Source organism: Diceros bicornis, chromosome 4 (genome assembly GCF_020826845.1).
Source record: "Diceros bicornis minor isolate mBicDic1 chromosome 4, mDicBic1.mat.cur, whole genome shotgun sequence".
Lineage (NCBI taxonomy): Eukaryota > Metazoa > Chordata > Mammalia > Perissodactyla > Rhinocerotidae > Diceros > Diceros bicornis.
In genome coordinates, this window is record NC_080743.1 from 83,509,145 (window position 1) to 83,534,589 (window position 25,445).

The 25,445-nt window shown below is 38.7% G+C and overlaps 1 protein-coding gene across 1 annotated transcript in view; it reads left to right on the forward strand.

Annotated features, from left to right (window-relative positions):
- The window catches only part of COLGALT2 (collagen beta(1-O)galactosyltransferase 2), a 114,618-nt gene that overhangs the window by 49,251 nt on the left and 39,922 nt on the right, over positions 1 to 25,445 (forward strand). Inside the window, exons 2-3 of the mRNA XM_058539891.1 lie at positions 13,576 to 13,686; positions 23,719 to 23,836. Coding sequence (XP_058395874.1) covers positions 13,576 to 13,686; positions 23,719 to 23,836 — 229 coding nt within the window. The remainder of the gene's footprint in view (positions 1 to 13,575; positions 13,687 to 23,718; positions 23,837 to 25,445) is intronic.

Here is a 25,445-nt window from a genome sequence, read left to right on the forward strand (position 1 = left end):
TAGTGGCAGTATTCATACAACCAAAAAGTGGAAACAACGCAAATGTCCATTAACTGCTCGGTGGATAAACATAATGTGGTATATCCATACAAGAGAGTATTATTCAAGTATAAAAATAAATGAAGTACTGCATCTGCTACAATGTGGATGAACCTTGAAAATATTATGCTAAGTGAAAGAAGTCAGACACAAAAGGCCACAAAAGGAATTGTATGATTCCATTTTTATGAAATGTCCAGAAAAGGCAAATCCATAGAGACAGAAAGTAGAATAGTGGTTACTAGAGGCTGGAGAGAGGGGAGAATGGGAAGTGACTGCTAATGGGTACAGGGTTTCTTTTTGGGGTGATGAAAATGTTCTAAAATTAGATAATGGTAATGGTTGCACAACTCTATGAATGTACTTAAACCCACTGAATTGTATACTTAAAAAGGATGAATGTTAGGTATGTGAATTATATCTCAATAAAGCTGTATTTAAAAATTTGAGCAGTGGTAATTATGCCTTAGTTGCTATGCAAAGAGAAGTTGTGTGTGGTGTTTGTGGAAGATGTACCATTATGTTCACTCCATTGTGCCTGCACTGTTGTGTTTTCTTTTTTCCAATTCTGCTGATATTAGACTGACTGAGAGCATTATTTAGACCGTGCTCAACCTGTGCTTGTTTGTCTTTTCTTTTTCATTAGAAATGCTTTCTGTGTTTGTGAGAGCAGTGGAGTGACATTATTACTATCCTCCTAGCCATATTTGAAACACTTGATCACTGAACTGTGTACCCCGAGCATGTGTAGATGGACGGGCTGTGGCTATTAAGAGCTTAAATAATGTGGTCTTTGTCTTGGGTCCATGGTTTCCAGGGAGCCCCTGACATGCTGGAATATGTTCACGGCACTCAACCTGAAAGATCATGTAGGTTATAAACAGACTTTTCTCTCTCGAATCTGGAAATCTGGGTTCTCTTGAAATGGTTGGAAAATCTAGCGTTTCTGGGCACGCATTCTAGCATAGCAACAATCAGATGGAGCCTGCGTGTGTCTATTCTTGGGTCTTCCTCTTACACTGTTAGCTCACACATGGCCCATTCCACTCCTTTATGTTCTCTGTGCTCAGCCTTCGTAGGCATTTGGGTTGGATTGGGGAATGTCCCCCTGAAATTGTTCATTCATTCATTCATTCATCAAGTCCATGATTAGTGCCTGTTTTCCACCGTAAACTTTGTTAGAGACTGGGATCCTCGGGGAAAAGAGTCTGGTAATGGAGAAAGACATAGAACCATCTAATGATAATACAGGAGCAAGTGCAATGCTGAGAGTGTGGGCAGAGAATTGATGTGGAATTGCAGATATGGGGCATCCAATCTAACCTGAGGTGTTTGGGAGTGGAGAGATTCAGGGCTCCTGGAGAATGTGTATCCTGTGGTGTCCTCTCTCTACCATCAGTGCTTTAGTTCTCGACCATGCAGGAACGTTTCACTAGCAACTCCGTTTCTTCGAGGCACATCCAAAAAATAAAGAACTTAATAGAATTGGAAAATGCAGCAAGGAAGAGAAAAGGGAAAATGAGGAGTGAGTGACAAAGATTGGGGAGAAGAATAAACAAAAGGCAAAGGAGAAGAAAAACAGGAAAAAGAGTGCTTAGACAAATGAGAAACATATTTATCTTGTCTCGGACACTGCCACTGATATTTTCATAGAATTCCAAGAGTTTTGACTCCAAGGAAAATTATGCTGAAGTGAACCTCAACAAAGCTTATAGGGAACTGATGAATCTTTCCATTTTTCTTGTTTTATTTCTGCTGAAGCATTTCCATCCTTTCATTCTGAGATGATCATATGGGTCATGTTGATTAATGTCCTTGACAAGGCAGAGAATTCCAATCTGATAGGTGGGCATCCACTCTCTGTGGATGAGTGTAGTGAGGGGAGTTTGAGCTGGGGTTGGGATGGGGGACGGAAGGCCTGAAGAAAAAGTCCAAGCTCTAACACTCACCATTTGCATGACTTGAGCAAGTCATAACCTCTCGTGATCAGTCTTCTCTTCTATAGCATGAGGAGATAAAAATAATGCCTAACTTAGCTAATCACAGGGCTCAAAATGGGATAGTGCATGACATACGGGTGAGAGATTCTTAACACCAAGAGAGGAAAACTATAGCTCAGAATCAAAAGTATCAGGAAATGGTTCATTTGTAATATGTTTAATTAAGTTCGTCTTGATTTTATTAAGATGGTATTGGGCTTTTGAATTGACTGTTAATTGGTCAATTGGAAAATTTTACCCTTCCTCTTTCCTGCCCTTTAGGAATGAAATTAATTTGTTGGTTGATTGCATTTCCGGAATCAAACATTTCTTTTTACCTCACTCTTACCCAGTCTTCAAGTGTTTGACATGGTCTATGATTGTTTCTGGGATTAAATGGGACATACCAAACAGAGATGTTGAGGGAGTGTAAGCATTTATTTTGTAGATGAGGAGGGTTTCACGAGAAGTGAGTTTTCCTGACTTCTTACTTCATTAGGAAGAATTGCTACTAATTGACTTGGTAGGATTTAGGAAAAGGTTTTTGATGGGAAGAATCTCCAGCCTCCCAATCCATATCTGTATCCTTAACCATATCCACATCTAGTTAGCACCAAGCAGATGGATTCTAGATCTTTAAACAGCTCTACACAGTAACCATCCATCATCATATTTTGCCGAGTGGCCAAGCATATCTCTTCCTGTTGGCAGAACAGCTGCTGGTGAGGCTTTCTGTGAGAACAAAAACAGAGGTTGTGGGATTTGGTGACATGACTGCTCTTGATAATGAATTTCACTAGTTGCTTCCAAAAGTGGAATTTTATTTTTAGGTGGAGCTCTTTATTTTCTACACCAGTGAGTCTTCTTTACTGGGTGAAAACAAGAGGCAAATTAAGAGGGTAGTTCAGTTTTTGAAGTCTCGAGTTGGAAAACGTACTTTTGCCAACTCACTAGTCATGGTGCGAACCGTCCAGGTGGTGACTAACTTTGTTGTTCATTCCATCACCATTCCCTTGAGCCTCTGGGGATGTATTTTGCAGGTTCTGAGGCAGCAAAGATCCATCACTGTACAGTGTCACCACCCTCCTGCTCCACAAATTGCAATCCTGTGGTTCTGTTGTGTCAGAAGTCTGGACTGTCTGGGGTGGCAGGGAAGCCTAGAACCTTCCCTGAGTGTCAGTGCAGAGGGAAGTGACCAGAAGCACCGTGTCCTCAGTAGCTGTGTTCCACCTGGTAAAGACGCAGATCCAGTCTGCGTCTTTAATATGGCTCTAGTGGCCTCACGCTTACCAATGTGAATGTAGCCCTCACGACCTCAGTAGGACTTGTGGTGAAGATAAATGAACCAGTTCTAATTATTTCAAGTTGGCTATCAGTTTAAGAGCCAAGACTGAGAAATGAAAACTGACCTGGAACAAGGAGAAATGTCAGTGCGTTTAGACATTGCCAGAGAAATCTCAATTTTTTTTTGGCCTCAGCCAAGTAGTAAAGCAATATCATCCGGCAGACGTGTTTATTTATTGGTCTGCTCTATGTGCTCTCACTGTTCCAAGTAATAGTGACAACGCACCTGTTGACCCGGGAACTTCATTAGCCAATGTGATCCCTACACAGGCTGTTGACTGGATTTACAGTATGTGTTTATCTTTGTCCTAATTTGACTTTGAATGTGAGACTCATGGGCCTTTGCTAACGTCACAGTAGAGGAGAGGGAGAGGCGAGAGGAAACGGGAACTAGAAGCAGAATCAGAGAGAAAGTGATGGGCAGCATTATGGTGAAAAATGGCCTAGACTTCCCTCTGAAGCCAAGTGGATGTTGCCCCTGTTTCTACAAGCTCTTCCATTTCAGGTACTAGCTCCAAAGAAAGCCAGCAAGGGCTAATGGGCAGAGAGGGGACCAACCACGAGCATTGCAGCAGTATCAGGGCTGCAGCTCTCCTAAAGGAGGAGGAAGGAGACTTCTTAGTGGCTGGCAGGTCTTGGTGTTCCTTAGAGATAAAGGGAAGTCACTGTCCCAACATGGCCTTCAGAGAAAATTAATTATGTGAGGACTGGCACAGCTCAAGAGCTGAGCTCTCCTCACTCTCTTATCCTGAGCCAGAGAGACCCAGGGAAGAGAGAGGGAGGGAGCTGTTGATTTGAGTGTGACTCTACTCTGGTTGGGAGAATTGAGGCCAAGATTGAACACAGCTTCCTGGGAGCATGGTCTTCCAGCCAGTCCATGCCTGAGCTTTCACAGTGGCTTTCCATTTTGCTTAGTGACTGCAAATCAGTTGCAGATCACCCTCTCCAGATGTCGGTTCACATCATTTGTTTTCTTCAAGGAATCCTTTAGGGATGTCTGTTACCTTTCTGGGCGCCTTTTTGGGTCTGGTTGGGAGAAGGATGTCAACCCGAGGCAGCACTCGTTTTCCACGGGACTGGAAGGAGCTTTCAGGTTGGGAGAGATGCCTCGGCTCCTCCCAAAGGGTTCACACGTTCTGTGTCCTCAGCTTCCCAGCTTGCTGGAAAAATCCACCTCAGCTGCAGAGGTTTTTGTGCCCAGCTGCTAGTGGAGCCTTGCAGCAGGACAGGCTCCACACTGGGCCATTGTTCTAGGGGCTCTGCAAATAGAGCCGTTAACTCAAGCCTCATGTTTCCTCCAGGGAGCTTGCATATCTCTCTCTCCAACCCTCTGAAGAGACCAGAGCCTGCGTGCTTTCCTGGTTATGTATTCAAACGGAAACACATTTTTGTCAGAGGGATTAAAAGGCAGCAGTTGGAAGAGTCTGCCTGCATTTCTGTGTATTTGCCTTCGCCAGGGGAGTGGAGGGGCAGGGCAGTTAGACTCCAGGGGGAAATGCAAGCCTTCCTCAGTGGGCTGGTGTGGTCAGCGCTGCTCTTCCTCTGGCACAGTGCAGGAAATTGGTCCTGCACATCAAAGACCAGTGTGGATGGACCTCTGACCACAGCTGGAGGATTTGTGCATTTCCTCGGAAGCCTGAGAACAAAGAGAATCTTAACAATTCGGAGAAGTAACTGTATAGGAAATTTTTTAAGTCAATAAGGAGAGTTATTAAAATCTATGCTTCTATTTTTAATTAGACACATCTGTCTTTGCGTGCGCCAAGCAGCTAATTTCTAAGGCTGTTTGTCAGGAGTGGATACTTAGGCAGAGTTTGGAGTTGTTTAGTCTGTACACTAGGAAAATAAATTTCATACAATGAGACCAACTTTGTTAAAATGGTTAGGGAATGCATCAAAGTGTAGGGAGGGCAAAGAGAGTTTAAGTTCTGTGTAATGAAGAAACAACAGTCAAGGAAAGAAGCAGATGCTGTATAAATTCTCCTACATCATTTATCAGTAATTTGGGAATAATATATAATTCTCATATAACTTTTGACTAACACTGTAGTCAACATCATTATTTTTTTTTGTTTTAACTTACTCTTACTGATAATATTTTGAGCGTAGAGTAATGTGCATTAGAGCTGATTCTCAGTTTCAGGAATTGCTCTATAAATGCTTCATTCTGTGAGATGAGTGGTTCTACTCCCATAGTGCCCTTTGTGGCTATTATGCTGGACATTGGTGGCTTGTGGCCGTGTGTGACAGTGGATGTGATTTTCACTGACATGCTGCACTTCTCGAAACAGTCGGGAGCTAGATAGAGCCCGTGGTCCTCTCCCATGTTGCTTTCTGGCCCACTTTCCCTCCTCCTTGTACTACCCTGTCTTCCTCCCAAGGTGCTCACCTGTGTCCCTCAACACTGTCAGCCACACACATCACTTCTCTCCCCTGCAGGTAGTGGAATGTCCACATGGGCCTGTGGGTCACCTAGACCTTGTTCTGAAGGAAGGAGCTGGTTCTACTTTGATTTCCAGGAGAGACTTGAACGTCGATCAAGTTGGCCATTGGCATCACGTCCTGATCCTCTATTCTTAAATAATGTTTTTATTAAGACTAGTTTTAGTTCAAATATCCATTTTACAAAGTAAGGTTTTCAAATATTGGTTGCACACCTCCATGCCCATTTTTCTGTACCTCATGACTTCAGTTACATACTTTCACGTTACTTGATGTTTTATGGAAATTTTCCCCTGTAACATGGGGTTCCACTATGCTTTGCTTAACAATTTATTCTTCTTTGTCTCGAACATTTCTGAATATTCTCTCTCTTAAAGATTTCATTTCTTACTTTTGGAGCAGCAGTGACCTCCAAAAGCTCAAGTAGGAAGAACAAAAGCCATTATGGATTGGGTTTAACAAAATCCTATTTCCTGAAATTGCCGTAGAAGAAGTAACCACTGTTCACATCTCTTCATTTGCTCATAGCAAGGCCATGCTCCCAGGGAACCACTGCTGCTGGTAATGCCAATAGCTTTCCCTCCCAGAAGGAACTACTGAAATGCCAATAAAATCTAAGCGTTGTTTACTCCCTTTTGAGAGTCTCAGATGCCTCTATCTTCCCATGACTCGTTCTTTTCTGTTTGCCCTTCCTTCCTGTTTTAATTTTATCCAGTGTGGTTTTAAAAAATCAGCAATAGGTGTTGAATTTTGTTAAAGACCTTTTTAGCATTTACAGAGATAATCATATGATTTTTCTTCAGGTCTATTAATATAGTGAATTGTATTAATGGATTTCCTTTATAGTGAACAATCTTAGGCGATGCTATATAATATTTTCTTAATAGGATGTTGGATTCTGTTTGCTAATACTTAATTTAGGATCTCTGCAGCATATTCATTAAAATATATTGGTCTGTAGTTGTGTGCATGTGTGTATGTGTGTGTGTGTACACATGTCAAATTGTACTTGCATTATTAAAAGAACTTGGAATTTTAGGGTTTTTTTCCTGTGCTCTGGAGAACATGCTATGTAGCATTGGAAATATCTAGTCTGTTAAGATATCTGGTAGAATTCCCCTGTGAAACCATCTGGGCCTAGTGTTTTCTTTTTTCTTTCTTTATCTCAACAATATGGAAATTGTTCTGTTAAAGTTTTGTGTCTCTACTGGAGTCAGTTTTGCTCATAGGCATCTTCCTAGGAAACCTTCCATTATATTTAGTTTTCAAATTTATTTTTCATTGAGTAGTACAAAGTAACTGCTTATGATTGTTTAAAAAAATATCTTTCATATCAATCATATTCCCCTCATCCTTGCCATTTGTTATTTTTTATATTTGTGTTGTCTTGATTAGATTAACTAGTGGTTGTCTTTTGTTGTTTTTTCCTCAAAAAAACCCAATATTTTTATTTATTAGTTCTACTCTTTTTCTGTTTTATACCTCATGACTTTCTACCTTTATATTTTTTTCTAATTTTTATTTATTTATTTTTCATGTTTTTTTTATCGTGGTAACATTGGTTTATAATATTATGTAAATATCAAGCATACATCATTATATTTCAATTTCTGTATAGATTACATCATGTTCACTCCCCAAAGACTAATTACAATCCATCACCATACACATGTGCCTAATCACCCCCTTTGCCCTTCTCCCTCCCCCCTTCCCCTTTGGTAACCACCAATGCAACCTCTGTCTCTATGTGATTGTTTGTTGTTGTTTTTATCTTCTACTTATGAGTGAGATGATGCAGTATTTGATTTTCTCCCTCTGACTTATTTTTCTTAGCATAATACTCTCAAGGTCCATCCATGTTGTCACAAATGGCCAGATTTCATCATTTTTTATGGCTGAGTAGTATTCCTTTGTGTATATATATCACATCTTCTTTATCCATTCATCCCTTGATGGGCACCTAGGTTGCTTCCAAGTCTTGGCTATTGTGAATAATGCTGCAATGAACATAGGGGTGCATGTGTCTTTACATATTTGTGTTTCCATGTTCTTTGGATAAATACCCAGCAGTGGAATATCTGGATTGTATGGTAGATCTAGTCTTAATTTTTTGAGGACTCTCCATACTGTTTTCCATAGTGACTGCACCAGTTTGCACTCCCACCAGCGGTGTATGACAGTTCCCTTCTCTCCACATCCTTTCCAACGTTTGTTGTTTCCTGTCATGTTGATTATAGCCATTCTGATGGGAGTGAAGTGATACCTCATTGTAGTTTTGATTTGCATTTCCCTAATAGTTAATGATGTTGAACATCTTTTCATGTGCCTGTTGGCCATCTGTATATCTTCTTTGTAAAAATGTCTGTTCAGATCTTTTGCCCATTTTTTAATTGGGCTGTTAGTTTTCTTGTTGAGATGTATGAGTTCTTTATATATTTTGGATATTTACCCCTTATTAGATATATGGTTTGCAAATATCTTCTCTCAATTGTTAGGTTGTCTTTTCGTTTTGTTGATGGTTTTCCTTTGTTGTGCAGAAGCTTTTTAGTTTGATGTAGTCTTGTTTGTTTATTTTTTCTATTGTTTCCCTTTCCCAGTCAGACATGGTACTTGAAAATATGCTGCTAAGGCCAGTGTCGAAGAGCATACTGCCTATGTTTTCTTCTAGAAGTTTCATGGTTTCAAGTCTTACATTCAAATTTTTAATCCATTTTGAGTTAATTTTTATGTATGGTGTAAGATAATGGTCTACTTTCATTCTTTTGCATGTGGCTGTCCAGTTTTCCCAACACCATTTATTGAAGAGACTTTCCTTTCTCCATTGCATGTTCTTGGCTCCCTTATCAAAAATTAGCTGTCCATAGATGTGTGGATTTACTACTGGGCTCTCGATTCTGTTGCACTGGTCTGTGTGTCTGTTTTTGTGTCAGTACCGTGCTGTTTCAGTTACTATAGCTTTGTAGTATATTTTGAAATCAGGGAGTGTGATACCTCCAGCTTTGTTCTTTTTTCTCAGGATACCTTTGGCTATTCGGGGTCTTTTGTTGTTCCATATAAATTTTTAGGATTCTTTGTTCTATTTCTGTGAAAAATGTTATTGAGACTTTGATAGGAATTGCATTTTTTTGCCATTGAATCTGTAGATTGCTTTAGGAAGTATGGACATTTTAACTATGTTAATTCTTCCAATCCAAGAGCACACAATATTTTTCTATTTCTTTGTGTCTTCTTCAATTTCTTTCAACAATGTTGTATAGTTTTCAGTGTACAGATCTTTCACCTCTTTGGTTGAGTTTATTCCTAGGTATTTTATTCTTTTTGTTGCAGTTGTAAATGGGACTGTATTCGTAATTTCTCTTTCTGCTACTTCATTGTTAGTGTATAGAAACACAACTGATTTTTGTATGTTGAGTTTGTATCCTGCAACTTTACCACATTCACTTGTTATTTCTAAAAAGTTTTTTGGTGGATTCTTTAGGGTTTCCTATATATAAAATCATATCATCTGCAAATAGTGACAGTTTCACTTCTTCCTTTCCAATTTGCATCCCTTTTATTTCTTTTTCTTGCCTGATTGCTCTGGTTAGGACTTCCAATACTATGTTAAATAGGAGTGGTGAAAGTGGACATCCTTGTCTGATTCCTGTTCTTAGAGGGATAGCTTTCAGTTTTTAATCACTGAGGATGATATTAGCTGTGGGTTTGTGATATATGGCCTTTATTATGTTGAGGTACTTTCCTTCTATACCTATTTTATTCAGAGTTTTTATCATAAATGGATGCTGTATCTTGTCAAATGCTTTCTCTGCATCTATTGAGATGTTCACATGATTTTTATTCTTCATTTTGTTAATGTGGTGTATCACATTGATTGATTTGGAGATGTTGAACCATCCCTGCATCCCTGGAATAAATCTCACTTGATCATGGTGTATGATCTTTTTAATGTATTGCTGTATTCGATTTGCTAGTATTTTGTTGAGGATTTTTGCATTGGTGTTCATCAGTGATATTAGCCTATAATTTTCTTTTTTTTGTGTTGTCCTTGTTTGGTTTTGGTATCAGGGTAATGTTGGCTTTGTAGAATGAGTTAGGAAGCTTCCTCTCCTCTTCAATTTTTTGGAAGAGTTTGAGAAGGATAGGTATTAAGTCTTCTTTAAACGTTTGGTAGAATTCACCAGGGAAGCCATCTGGTCCTGGACTTTTATTTTTGGGGAGGTTTTTGATTACTGCTTTGATCTCCTTACTGGTGATTGGTCTATTCAAATTCTCTATTTCTTCTGGATTCAGTTTTGTAAGGTTGTATCATTCTAATAATTTATCCATTTCTTCTAGATTATCCAGTTTATCGGCATATAGCTTTTTGTAGTATTCTCTTATAATCTTTTGTATTTCTGAGATGTCCATTGTAATTTCTCCTTTTTCATTTCTGATTTTATTTATTTGAGCTTTTTCTCTTTTTTTCTTGGTGGGTCCAGCTAAAAGTTTGTCAATTTTGTTTATCTTTTCAAAGAACCAGCTCTTGGTTTCATTGATTTTTTTCTATTGTTTTCTTAGTCTCTATTTCATTTATTTCTGCTTTGATTTTTATTATTTCCCTCCTTCTACTGATTTGGGGCTTTGTTTGTTCTTCTTTTTCAAGTTCCTTTAGGTGCGCTGTTAGATTGTTTGTTAGATTTTTCTTGTTTGTTGAGATAGGCCTCTATTGCTATAAACTTCCCTCTTAGAACTGCTTTAGCTGTATCACGTAAATTCTGGCATGTCGTATTTTCATTTTCATTTGTCTCCAGGTGTTTTTTGACTTCTCCTTTGATTTCTTCATTGACCCAATCATTGTTCTGTAGCATTTTGTTTAATCTCCACATATTTGTGGCTTTTCTGATTTTCTTCCTGTAGTTGATTTCTAGTTTCATACTGTTGTGGTCAGAAAAGATGCTCAGTATTATTTCAATCTTCTTAAATTTATGGAGACTTGTTTTGTGGCCTAATATGTGATCAGTCCTGGAGAATGTTCCATGTGCATTTGAAAAGAATGTGTATTCTTTGGTTTTTGGATGGAATGTTCTGTATATATCTAATAAGTCCATCTGGTCTATGTGTTATTTAAGGCCATTGTTTCCTTATTGATCTTCTGTTTGCTTGATCTATCCATTGGTGTAAGTGGAGTCTTAAAGTCCCCTACTATTATTGTGTTACTATCTATTTCTCCTTTTATGTCTTTTAATAATTGTTTTATATATTTAGGTGCTCCTATGTTGGGTGCATAGATATTTACAAGTGTTATATCCTCTTGTTGGATTGTTCCCTTGTTACAGTTTTTGTTTTAAAGTCTATTTTGTCTGATATAAGTATTGCTACCCCAGCTTTCTTTTCATTGCCTTTTGCATTACATATCTTTTTCCGTTCCTTCACTTTTAGTTCGTGAGAGTCTTTAGGTCTGAAGTGAGTCTCTTGTATGTAGCATATATATGGATCTTGTTTTTTAATCAAATCAGCCACTCTATGCCTTTTGATTGGAGCATTTAGTCCATCAACCTTAAAAGTAGCTATTGATAGGCCGGCCCTGTGGCTTAGCGGTTAAGTGGGCGTGCTCCGCTGCTGGCGGCCCGGGTTCGGATCCCGGGATTGCACCGACCCACCGCTTCTCTGGCCATGGTGAGGCCGCATCCCACATACAGCAACTGGAAGGATGTGCAGCTATGACAGACAACTATCTACTGGGGCTTTGGGGGAAAAATAAATAAATAAAATCTTTAAAAATAAAAAAAAAATAAAAAGTAGCTATTGATAAGTACGTACTTATTGCCATTTTGTTACTTTTTTTCTAGGTATTTTAGTAGATATTCTCTGTTCCTTTCTTCTTCTCTTGCTCTCTTCTCTTGTTGTTTGATGGCTTTCTTTAGTATTATGTTTGGGTTTCTTTCTCTTAGTTTTTTGTGTATTTATTTCAGGTTTCTGGTTTGTGATTACCATGAGGTTCATATGTATTAATCTATGTATATAGCAATCTGAATACCTTTATCTTGATTATTTATTTCTTTAGCCTTGTTTGTTTTGTTACTCTTTTTCTAGTTTTTTGAGTAGGAATTCAACTCATTTATTTCTGTTGATTTATAAAACTGAATTTTTCTCTGACCACGGCTTTAATTGTATCCCAGAATTCTAAAATGTAGTGTTTTCATTATTCATGTATAGAAGTTCTGAAATTGATTTGTATTTCTTCTTTCACCCAATAGTTGTTTAATAGAGGGTTTTTAATGCAATTTTTTGTTTTTTATTTTATTACTATTTTTTAGTTTTATTGCACTGTGATCAGAGAATGCTATTTATATTATTCCAATTTTATGGAGGCTTTCTTTGTATTGTAATTGTTGATCAATTTTCATGAATATCCCATGTGCACTTGAGAAGAAAGTAGTCTCTATTATTGTGTTCTATCACATCGATCCTCTATCTATTTACTTTTGTGATCCTCTATCTATCTGTCCTCTATTGTGATCTTCTATGTGTTTACCTTTTTCCCATTTGCACTATCTTCAACTGAAAGTGGTATGTTAACATCTCTTATTATTGGTGTTTCTATTTTTCCTTGCAGTTTCTATACTTTCTATTTTATGAGGGGTTGATGAGTTACAGCCTGTGGACCAACTGCCTGTTTTTGTAAATAAAGCTTTATTGGAGTACAGCAATGCTCATTCATTTACCTGTTGTTTATGGCTGCTTTCCTGTGACAATGGCAAAGTTAAGCAGTTGCAACAGAGAGTATATGGCCTGCAAGCCCAAATATTTACTATCTGGCTCTTTAAGTTTGCCAACCCCTGCGCTATATGAAGGTACATGGATATTCACATTTATTACATCTTTGATGTGAATTGCATTCTTTAGCATTATTAAGTATCCTTCTTTGCCATGTTTAATATTTTTTGGCCTGATTCTTCCTTATTTGATGTAAGATTACAACCCCCTGCTTGCTTGCTTGCTTTTCCAATTGCCTAGTATATCTCTTCATTTTTCGGTGTTCTGAATAACTTTGTTCTAGATGCGTATCTTATATACAGCACGAGTTTGCTTTGTGATACAATTTGAAAATATTTTGTTTTAATAAGTGAGTTAAACTCCTTTATAAGTGAATCAGTTTGTTAAACTTTCAAGGTAGAACAGAAATAAGTTTTGTATACAGTATTTGGAGATTTTTGAAGGTACTTTATTTTGTATAAGTGATGATAAAGTTAATTCAAAATAAGTGAAGATACCTTAGATTTTGAGTTTTGAATTGGAAACTGTTAATGTGGTTTGCCCCTCTAGTGCATATGATTAAAGCAGCACTGACTAGAAGTTTTGTTGTGACCTGAAAATGGACTTGAAATGAAAATGCAACTGAATTATTGCTTAAATTGAGAGTAGTTGTTAGTGAAGTTAAAAGGCAGAGTTTACATATTGGGTAACTAAAAATTAAGCCACATAGGAAAGCTTCCAAGAAGATTAATTAACTTACTCAAGTTTAATTCATTTTATGCTTATACTGTTTTAGTACAACCATTTATTGATCCTACTATTGGCTGAGCCCTGTTTAAGGATCTAATGACACAAAGATGATTTGAAGCAGTATCTCTCACTTCAGAAATTCATTCCCATGAGGGAATCATTTTCACATATAAAACTTTTTTTCCAGAACTGGCCATTGTCCTTTCAGTTAATCTGGGGTCTTTTGGATTTCCCCTTCTTTCTTTGGGTGACATAACTGAGCTATCTCGTACTTTCTCCCATGCAGGGCAGCCACCGATCACAATGTGGATAATACAACAGAAATACTCAGGGAGTGGTTGAAAAATGTACAGAGAGCCTATCACTATGTGGAGTGGAGGCCTATGGACGAACCTGAGTGAGTAGCAAGAGAACGTTTTGTGAACTTGTTGTTTACCCTTCTCCCTTAACCTGTTTTCCAGCCATCCATTTCTTCCTTTGACAGATCTTCATGTTTCTCTTTTCCTGTTTACTCCTGAAGCTACCAGCCAAGTTCAGATTCTCATTAGTTCACAAGTAAACTACCACAGTATATATATATATATTTTTTTCACAGTATATATTTTTAAATATTGTGGTAAATTACCGCAGTATATATTTTAAAATATTGATATTATTTATTCATACTTTGAGTATAAACCTTTTATACTTGAGGGATCATAGTGAAAAGTTTGTATACTTTTTACATACACCTTGTTTTTCACTTGTCATTTTCTAGTAATCATTCCATAGCAATAGTTAAGGAGCTTCTTCATTATTTTTTTTTTTACTTTTTTTTAATTGATGTCATAATAGTTTATAACATTGTGAGATTCTGGTTGTACATTATTATTTGTCAGTAACCATATAAATGAGTCCCTTCACCCCTTGTCCCCACCCCCCAACTCCCTTCCCCTGGTAACCACCAAACTGTTCTCTCTGTCTGTGTGTTAGTTTATATTCCACATATGAGAGAGGTCATACGATGTTTGTCTTTGTCTGGCTTATTTCACTTAACATAATACCCTCCAGGTCCATCCATGTTGTTGCAAATGGGACGATTTTGTCTCTTTTTATGGCTGAGTAGTATTCCATTGTATATGTATACCACAGCTTCTTTATCCAATCATCAGTCGAGGGACACTTGGGTTGCTTCCACATCTTGGCTATAGTGAATAATGCTGCAATGAACATAGAGGTGCATAAGCCTCTTGGGATTGTTGATTTCAAGTTCTTTGGATAAATACCCAGGACTGGGATAGCTGGATCATAAGGTATTTCTATTTTTAACTTTTTGAAGTATCTCCATACTGTTTTCCATAGAGGCTGTACCAGTTTGCATTCCCACCAGCAGTGAATGAGGGTTCCCTTTTCTCCACGTCCTCTGCAACATTTGCTGTTTTTTGTCTTGGTGATCATAGCCATTCTCATGGGTGTAAGGTGATATCTTAGTGTAGTTTTGATTTGCATTTCCCTGATGATTAGTGATGTTGAGCATCTTTTCATATGCCTATTGGCCATCTGTATATCTTCCTTGGAAAAATGTCTGTTCATATCCTCTGCCCAGCTTTTGATCAGGTTATTTATTTCTTTGTTGTTCAGATGTGTGAGTTCTTTATATATTATGGAGATTAACCCTTTGTCGGATATATGGTTTGCAAATATTTTCTCCCAGCTGGTGGGTTGTCTTTTCATTTCGATCCTGGTTTCATTTGCCTCACAGAAGCTCTTTAGTCTGATGAAGTCCCACTTGTTTATTTTTTCTTTTGTTTCCCTTGTCCGAGTAGGCATGGAATTCGAGAAGATCCCTTTATGACCAATGATGAATAGTGTACTGCCTACATTTTCTTCCAGGAGTTTTATAGTTTCAGGTCTCACTTTCAGGTCTTTGATCCATTTTAAGTTAATTTTTGTGTATGGTGAAAGCAGATGGTCTACTTTCATTCTTTTGCAAGTGGCTGTCCAGTTTTCCCAGCACCATTTATTGAAGAGACTTTCCTTTCTCCATTGTATGTTCTTTGCTCTTTTGTCAAAGATTAGCTGCCCGTAGATCTGAGGTTTTATTTCTGGGGTTTCAATTCTGTTCCATTGGTCTGTGTGTCTGTTTTTGTACCAGTACCATGCTGTTTTGATTACTATCATTTTGTAGTATGTTTTGAAGTTAGGGATTGTGATGCTTCCAGCTTTGTTCTTTTTTCTCAGGATTGCTTTAGCTATTTGGGCTTTTTTTGCCCTATATGAATTTTAGGATTCTTTGTTCTATTTCTGTGAAGAATGTCATTGGGATTCTGATTGGGATTGCATTGAATCTGTAGATTGCTTTAGGAAGTATGGACATTTTAACTATGTTTATTCTTCCAATCCACGTACATGGGGTATCTGTCAATTTCTTTATGTCATCATCGATTTCTTTCAATAATGTCTTATAGTTTTCATTGTATAGGTCTTTCACCTCCTTGGTTAAATTTATTCCTAGATATTTTATACTTTTTGTTGTGATTGTAAATGGGATTGTATTCTTGAGTTCTCTTTCTGTTAGTTCATCCTTAGAGTATAGAAATGCAACTGATTTTTGTAAGTTGATTTTGTACCCTGCAACTTTGCTGTAGTTGTTGATTATTTTTAATAGTTTTCTGATGGATTCTTTAGGGTTTTCTATATATAAAGTCATGTCATCTGCAAACAGCAAGAGATTCACTTCTTCATTGCCTATTTGGATTCCTTTTATTCCTTTTTCTTGCCTAATTGCTCTGGCCAGAACTTCCAACACTATGTTGAATAACAGTGGTGAGAGTGGGCACCCTTGTCTGGTCCTGTTCTCAGAGGGATGGCTTTCAGTTTTTCCCCATTGAGTATGATGTTGGCTGTGGGTTTGTCATATATGGCCTTTTATCATGTTGAGGTATTTTTCTTCTATACACATTTTGTTGAGAGTTTTTATCATAAATGGGTGTTGGATCTTGTCTGATGCTTTTGCTGCATCTATTGAGATGATCATGTGGTTTTTAATTCTCATTTTGTTAATGTGGTGTATCACATTGATTGATTTGCAGATGTTGAACCATCCCTGTGTCCGTGGTATAAATCCCACTTGATTGTGGCATATAATCTTTCTGATGTATTGCTGTATTCGGTTTGCCAATATTTTGTTGAGGATTTTTGCATCTATGTTCATCAGCAGTATTGGTCTGTAATTTTCCTTCTTTATATTGTCCTTGTCTGGCTTTGGGATAGGGTGATGTTATCCTCATAGAATGTGTTAGGAAGTGTTCCATCTTCCTCTATTTTTTGGAATAGTTTGAGAAGGATAGGTATTAAATCTTCTTTGAATGTTTGGTAAAATTCTCCAGAGAAGCCATCTGGTCCTGGACTTTTATTTTTTGATTACTGTTTCAATATCTTTACTTATGATTGGTCTATTCAGTTTCTCTATTTCTTCTTGATTCAATTTTGGGAGGTTGTATGAGTCTAAGAATTTATCCATTTCTTCTAGATTGTCCAATTCTTTGGCATATGGTTTTTCATAGTATTCTTTTATAATCCTTAGTATTTCTGTGGTATCCATTGTGATTTCTCCTCTTTCATTTCTAATTTTATTTATTTGAGCCTTCTCTCTTTTTTTCTTGGTGAGTCTGGCTAAGGGTTTGTCAATTTCTTTTATCTTCTCAAAGAACCAGGTTTTTGTTTTATTGATCCTTTCTACTGGTTTTTTAGTTTCAATTTTGTTTCTTTCTGCTCTATTTTTTATTATTTCTCTCCTGCTGACTTTGGGCTTTGTTTGTTCTTTTTCTAATTCTGTTAGGTGTAGTTTAAGATTGCTTATTTGGGACTTTTTTTGTTTGTTAAGGTAGGCCTGTATTGCTATGAATTTCCCTCTGAGGACCACTTTTGATGCATCACATGTGAGTTGATATGGTGTATTTTCATTTTCATTTGTCTCCATATATTCTTTGATTTCTCCTTTAATTTCTTCGATGATCAGTTGGTTGTTCAGTATCATGTTGTTTAGTCTCCACATATTTTTTTTTTTTTTGGTGAGGAAGATCAGCCCTGAGCTAACATCCATGCTAATCCTCCGTTTTTTTTGCTGAGGAAGATCGGCTCTGAGCTAACATCTATTGCCAATCCTCCTCCTTTTTTATTTTTCCCCAAAGCCCCAGTAGATAGTTGTATATCATAGTTGCACATTCTTCTAGTTGCTGTATGTGGGACGCGGCCTTAGCATGGCCAGAGAAGCGGTGCATCGGTGCGCGCCTGGGATCCGAACCCGGGCCGCCAGTAGCGGAGCACATGCACTTAACCGCTAAGCCACAGGGCCGGCCCAGTCTCCGGTTGTCACTTTCCCGGTTTTTTTCTTGTAGTTGATTTCTAATTTCATAGCATTATCGTTGGAAAAGATGCTTGTTGTGATTTCAATCTTCTTAAATTTATAGAAGTTTGCCTTGTTTCCCAACATATGATCTATCCTTGAGAATGTTCCATTCATACTTGAGAAGAATGTGTAATCTGTTCTTTTTGGATGGAGTGCTCTCTCTATATCTGTTAAGTCCATCTGGTCTAGTTTTTCATTTAAGTCCACTATTTCCTTATTGACTTTCTGTCTGGATGATCTATCCATTGATGTAAGTGGGGTGTTAAGGTACCCTACTATTATTGTGTTGTTGCTGATATCTCCTTTTAGGTTTGTTGATAGTTGCTTTATGTACTTTGGTGATCCTGTGTTGGGTGCATATATATTTATAAGTGTTATGTCTTCTTGGTGGAGTGTCCCTTTTATCCTTATACATTGCCCCTCTTTGTCTCTCATTACCTTTTTTATCTTGAAGTCTACTTTGTCTGATATAAGTATGGCAACACCTGCTTTCTTTTGTTTGCAATTAGCTTGGAGTATCGTCTTCCATCCTGTCACTCTGAGCTTGTGTTTGTCTTTAGAGCTGCGATGTGTTTCCTGGAGGCAGCAAATTGTTGGGTCTTGTTTTTCTGTTTTTTTTTTTTTTTTTTATAATTTTATTTATTTATTTTTCCCCTAAAGCCCCAGTAGATAGTTGTATGTCATAGTTGCACATCCTTCCAGTTGCTGTATGTGGGACGCAGCCTCAGCATGGCCGGAGAAGCGGTGCGTCGGCGCGCGCCTGGAATCCGAACCCGGGCTGCCAGTAGCGGAGCGCGAGCACTTAACCGCTAAGCCACGGGGCTGGCCCTGGATCTTGTTTTTTAATCCATCCAGCCACTCTGTGTCTTTTGATTGGGGAATTCAATCCATTTATGTTTAGAGTGATTATTGATATATGAGGGCTTAATAAGCTCCCATTTTATCTCTTATTTTTCAGTTGTTATGTATTTCCCTTGTTTCTCATCCCATGTATTTTGGACTGCTAATTCAGTTTGGTGGCTCTCTATGATGGTTTTCTCATTATTTATCATTTGTGTCTTTGTTCTGATATTTGTTTAATGGTTACCGTGCGATTTGTATAAAAGATCTCGTAGATGAGATAGTCCATTCCCTGATAGCTTCTTGTTCTCTTAGTCTAAGCAGGTTTCATCCCTTTCCTCTTCCCCTTCTAAGTTGTTGTCACAACTTATTCCATTATGTGTTGTGAATTTGTGGTTAAAATGAAGTGATAGTATTTATTTTTATTTATTTATTTATTTATTTATTTTGTGTGAGGAAGATCAGCCCTGAGCTAAGATCCATGCCAATCCTCCTCTTTTTGCTGAGGAAGACTGGTCCTGAGCTAACGTCCATGCCTATCTTCCTCCACTTTATGTGGGACGCCGCCACAGCATGGCCTGATAAACAGTGTGTCGGTGCACGCCCGGATCCAAACCCGGGCCGCCAGCAGCAGAGCACTCACACTTAGCCGCTATGCCACAGGGCCGGCTTGGTAATATTTATTTTTGATGTTTTCTTTTCCTTTATCTTTAGAGTTATGATAGTTTGCTAATCTGTTCTGATAGAGAGTTGCAATTTCTGGTTTTGTCTGCCTATTTAGCTGCATGCTCGAGGCTTTATAAACCCTTTCTTTCTTTTTCTTTTTCAGGTATGAGGGCTTTCTTGATCAAATCTGGTAGAGGGAGTTCAAAGGCAATGAACTCCCTCAGCTTTTGTTTATCTGGGAAAGTGTTTATTTCTCCATCATATGTGAAGGATATTTTCACTGGATATAGTATTCTTGGCTGAAAATTTTTGTCTTTCAAAATTTTGAATATATCATTCCACTGTCTCCTAGCCTGTAAGGTTTCTGCTTAAAAATCCACTGAAAGCCTGATAGGGCTTCCTTTATAGGGTATTCTCTTCTGCCTTGCTGCCTTTAATATTTTTTCTTTATTGTTGACTTTTGCCAGCTTTATTAATATATGACTTGGAGAAGGTCTTTTTACATTGATGTAATTAGGAGTCCTGTTGGCTTCTTTTACATGTAATTCCAGCTCCACCTCCAGGTTTGGGAAGTTCTCAGTTATTATTTCTTGTAACAAACTCTCTGCTCCTTTTTCCCTCTCTTCTCCCTCTGAAATACCTATAATCCTTATGTTACATTTCCTAATTGAATCAGATATTTCTTGGAGAATTTCTTCATTTCTTTTTAGCCTAAGTTCTCTTCCCTCCTCCAACTGAAGATTTCTGTGTTCCTGTCCTCCAGATTGTTAAGTCTATCCTCCATATTATCAGTCCTGTTGTTTAAGGACTCCAAATTTTTCTTTATCTCATCCATTGTGTTTTTCATCTCTACCAATTCTGTTTGGTTTTTCTATATAGTTTTGATCTCTTTTGTGAAGAATTCCCTTTGTTGAATAATTTGGTTCCTGATTTCATTGAACTGTCTTTCAGAATTCTCTTGTAGCTCATTGAGTTTTCTTATCATGGCTGTCTTGAATTTTTTGTCATTTAGATCGTAGATTTCCATGCCTTCAGGATTGGTTTCTGGGTATTTATCTTTTTCCTTCTTGTCTGGAGTATTAATAAATTTCTTTATACCATTTGATGGAGTGTATTTGTGCCAGCGCATAGTGATAGTTTCTGGGTGCAGCTTCTGCCTGCTGCCACTTGAGGAGGGGGGCAAGAGCTGTGTAATCTGAGCCCACTGCTGCGATCCCTGTCAGCTGTGCCTGTCCAAGCCTGGGTGACTCCTTGGGATCGCAGTGGCCCTGTGGGGTCTCCCACCGAATGGGAATGTAGTCATGTGGGGGGCTCAGGGCCAGTGCCGCCTACTCCCGCAGACCCCGGGGGTTGTGCTCCCTGCTGCTGGGCCGCAGCGGTACTATGGGTGTTCACGGCAGCCCGGAGCTTGTTTGCCCAGACTGGGATCTCAGCCCCTCTCTGCTCCTAGGTCACACCAGCTGTTCTACTTGGTGGGTGGGACTTTCCCTCCGGGACCAAGCCAAAGCTACTCCCTGGGACCGGGTGGGATTGTGGATTCTCCCACTAGATGAGAGTGTGGTCACACAGGGACTCAGGGCTACTGCCGCCTGTTCTCACAGTCCTGCCAAGACACGCTTCCCCTCTTTGGGGCTGCAGCAGTACTGTGGGTGTTCACGGCAGCCGGGAGCTTGTTCGCCCAGACTGGGATCTCAGCCGCCCTCTGCTCCTAGGTCACACCAGCCATTGTGCTTGGTGGGCAGGACCTACCTTCTGGGACCGAGCCAAAGCCACTCCCTGGGACCACGGTGGGTTATAGTTTCTCCCACTAGATGAAAGAGTGATTACACAGGAGCTCGGGGCCACTGCCGCCTGCTCTCACAGTCCCACTGAGACATGCTCCCCCACTTTGGGGCTGCAGCAGTACTATGGGTGTTCACGGCAGCTGGGAGCTTGTTTGCCTGAGCAGCAGCTCAGCTGCCCTCTGCTCCTAGGTAGCACCAGCCTTTGTGCTTAGTGGGCGAGGCTTCCCCACTGTGGCCAAGCCCGGGCCGCTCTCTGTGGGCTGTGTGGCCCTGAGGGCTTCCCCGATAGATGGGGAAGTGATCACACAGGGAGCTCAGGGCTGCTGTCACCTGTTTCCACAGTCATGCTGAGGCATGCTCCCACCCTTGGGGCTCCAGCAATGCTATGATCACTCCAGCCGGGAAAGTAGTCGCATATGTGCACTGGGCTCCCTGGGGTCCAGAGGGTGCTCACCTATCTCCACCACCTCCTCTGGGTGGGTAGTCCATCCACCTTCAGATATACAGCTGCTCGGGTCTCTCAGGCTTCCTGGTGTGCTGTGTAGGTATCCTCCACTGATCCATGAATGTCCTTTTAGTTGTAGTTCAAAGGAGAGACACAGAGAACAGTTCACTCCGCCATGTTGCTGACATCACTCTTGCTTCTTCATTATTTTTACCACTATAGACTATCCACTGTATGGATGTTCCATAATTAATCAGTCTCCTACTGATGGACATTTAGGTTATTTCCAATCTTAACCATAGAAATTTCTTAGTTGGTTCCATCTTCAAGTCATCCTACATACCATACTGTCAGATCAATCTATCTAAAATACTAATGACATGGTTTAATTTTTCTTTTAAAAAGACTCCAGTGGCTCTTCAATACCTACAAAACAAAGTTCAAACACCTCAGACTTATATTTTTGAAAGATTCCATAAACTTAGCACCCATACCTATGCACCCATATTTCCTGCTTCTTCCACCCAAAAACCTGATTAATCCAGAATGTTCCTTTTATTTTCAACCTCAAGCCATTGCTCCTGCAGGTCTGCTCTCTGGGAAGGCCCTTTCATTCTTTGTAACCAACTCTTATCCCAAATCTCACCTACTACAGAAAGCTGTTCCTAATCATTCCACTTACAAAGAGCTGCCTTTCTCTCAACACTTGTAATGCTTATTTCGTACATCATCCTTTTTGACATGATACACTTAACTAACATTGTTAATTAACAATGCAATTTATGCATTTCTTTCTAAGTTATTTTTAGGTTCTTTGGCAGAGGTTAGAGTACATAAATAGTTTATATTTCCCTCCAATGCTGTGTTCTTGGCAGGCACTAGATTAATACTTGTTGGATGAACAAACGAGTGAATGACAACATGAATGAATATATTTAAAACTTACTATTGTAAACATTCCCAAGGCTACTACATTCCAGCTTAAGGAATTGTAAAAGTAGGGTGAATTGAGTTGCCTGAATTTCTGCCCAAGATAATTCATTTATTGAAAGCCAAACTTGTATTATAATAATAATAAATGCCATTCCAGAACAAATTTTTGTTCTTTTAGTCTCTCTATATAGAATACTTTCATTATACATGGATTTATATCTCAAATCCCAGCATATGGTCCACATATCGAGCAAAATTTAATGACAAAATTTGAACACATTAAAAGATTTTTAGCACTCTTTGAGTTTCTTATAGTGGAATTTGGCTTAATTAAAATGGCCCAGAAAGACTTTACGTACCTACCTTGCATCCTGGTAATTTTCTCTGTAGCCAAATTTTGACCAAACATATTGTGTGCCAAGGTCAGTGTGAACCATATTAGGGAGGGCGTTTTTTTTGGCAATATATTCAGAAAAACAGGAATTTCACTGATTTTCATTGAAGCAATAATTAGGGAAGACATCTCAGAGAATTCCTGTGCAGTACATAATTCTATTAATCTTATTTGTATAATTAAAGTCTTATTGTTTTTGTGGTTTTTCATTCACTGAGGCAAATGTACTGCCAGCACAACTACAAGAACTGGAAGTAGTGACCAGTTTGGGTCCACTGTGACAGTATCAATGTCCATACCAGGGGGGAGCTTTCAGAAGGGTTCTCAAGAGTGTGCCAACTGGCTTGCCTGCATGGCCATGTAAGAGTCCTGGCCTGGTTATTTTGTGGATGTTGATAGAGATCCCAGTAACATTATGCAGCTGCTCCATGATGTCACTCTACCTGGGATAGATCAATGTGTTAGGCTGTTTGGAATCCTTTACTGAGACTTGACCAAGTAAATTAACCTTTGTTTTTCCTGGGAAACTCATATTTTTATGCTGCAACATTTCCAAATTTATTTGATGGAAGAATATATAAAAAAGTGTCTAGGAGCATGAGCTTTGGGGTTATGCCTGGTTTTAAATCCTAACTGTGCCACTTATTAACTGTGTAACATTAAGCAAATAAATTTACCACTCTACACCGATTTTCTCATTTGCAAAATGGAGAGAATGGTAGTACTTACCTCATATGGACTCAGTGAGTTTTAATAAGAACTCACTGAAATATTTCATATAAGGATTCTTGTGTACGGTAAGCAGCAAATTACTTAATCTCTCCTTGCTCCAGGTTCCTTATCTGTATATGGGGATGATGATAACAATAACATTTTCTATTTCCTAGGGTACTGGAAGATTAAATGAGTTAGTACATGGTGCCTGGAAATAAAGGTACTCAATAATTATGTTATTATTATTGTTACTATTATTTTAGATCTTATCCTGATGAAATTGGACCAAAGCACTGGCCCAGCTCTCGTTTTGCCCACGTGATGAAACTACGACAGGCAGCCCTTCGAACTGCGAGGGAAAAATGGTCAGACTACATTCTGGTAAAAACAGATGTTTCACTTCTTGACAGCTGGTATCTAGAATGTGTCCAAATTAATTACCTAAAACCTAGGACTGTGGGAGCAATCAAAACAACCTTTAGTTTAGGTACCACCTCCCCAACTTTTTAATAAATGTGCAGGGGAGAATTTGGAGAACTTAGTATTGGGATACTTGGATTTCATCTCAGACCCACTCCTGACATGCACTTTCAGTGAGTAAGTGAATAAGCTCCTGAATTATTTGGTCTGTTTCATGTAACAGGCATGAGAAACTCTGAATCTTTTTAGTTCATGGAGAACACTGTAGGTAAAGCAACATAAATTTTCTGAAGAACTTTATAGAAGAATTTTGCAGATATGAGAAATTAATTATATAAAAAGAGGTTCAGATTAACAGCTCTAAAACTCCACTCCTTTTGGCTCCTGAGTGATTTGGGGAAAAACATCTCTTGCTTTGCTTCCGGTTGTTCCTAATTACGGTGGGCTCTTGTGGAGGGTTTCTTTCCATGAAGATGTTCCATCGCTTTCCTTAGAGCTTTGAGAGTGGTCCAGAAAAATGTTGGGCTTGATGATTAGGATCAATGGTATATTCCATCCTTGTCCTCCAGGACCCTGTCTCAATTGGAAAGGACAGCTTCCTAAGCAGGAAGGACTTACAGTCCCCATTTCCCTTTTGAAAATTGACAGGAGGCTTTTTTCCCTGCAAGTTTATGGGAACCAAGTTCTTCATCTGTGGCTGCCCAAATCCATTTAATTCTTTTGGCAAATGTTTTTCAGTATAACACTAGAAATAACACCAAAAAAACAAATCCAGTATTGTTTCATTAAACTTACTGACATCTGCTCTCTGTCACTAGGCTGATTCCTAAAGGGAATACTTTTGACTGATGTCCATCCCCCAGCCCCTCAGCCACAACAAAAATCAGCCCAATAATTTATCACACACACACTTGCAATACAAATAATTTCATAGAAGTTTTCAAATTGTACTGATGATATTTAACATTGTATAGCTGTTTAAATGTCATTGAAGTGTACAAATAGTGAACTACAAAATTTTTGGTAAACAGATTGACTATCGTAAGACTGAAAGCTTCTGGTTATTTTTTGTGTGTGTGGTAAAATATATATAACATAAAATCTACCATTTTAGTCATTTTTAAGTGTGCAGTTCAGTGTGATTATTTATTTTATATGATAGAACATGTTGGTATACTGTCCCTGTAAATGAATCAGTGTTAACACGGACTTCTGCTAAGAATCAGGAGTGGCTTCATTGATTAGCATGGGTTGATATAATGTACTTTAAACTAAAATTCTACTTGTAATATTCAAATAGCATTGATGGATCTGTGTTGGGCCATTTTGGCATTACTGTGGGTAACCTAAATAGGTCTGTGCACTTATACCTAGAGTGGTCACTCAATAAGTGTCTTTGAATGAACCTCTAAGGGCTTAGGAGCCGTTAATACCTTGTACTTAAAGCCACTAACCCAGGTGTAGGTTGGGCCTAGTTGAGTGTGCGCTCAGTGTGGTAACACCAATTCATTACTTGGTGCCTTATGCAGAGTGAACATGTGAAAGTTAGACTAAACATATTTTGCCTGAA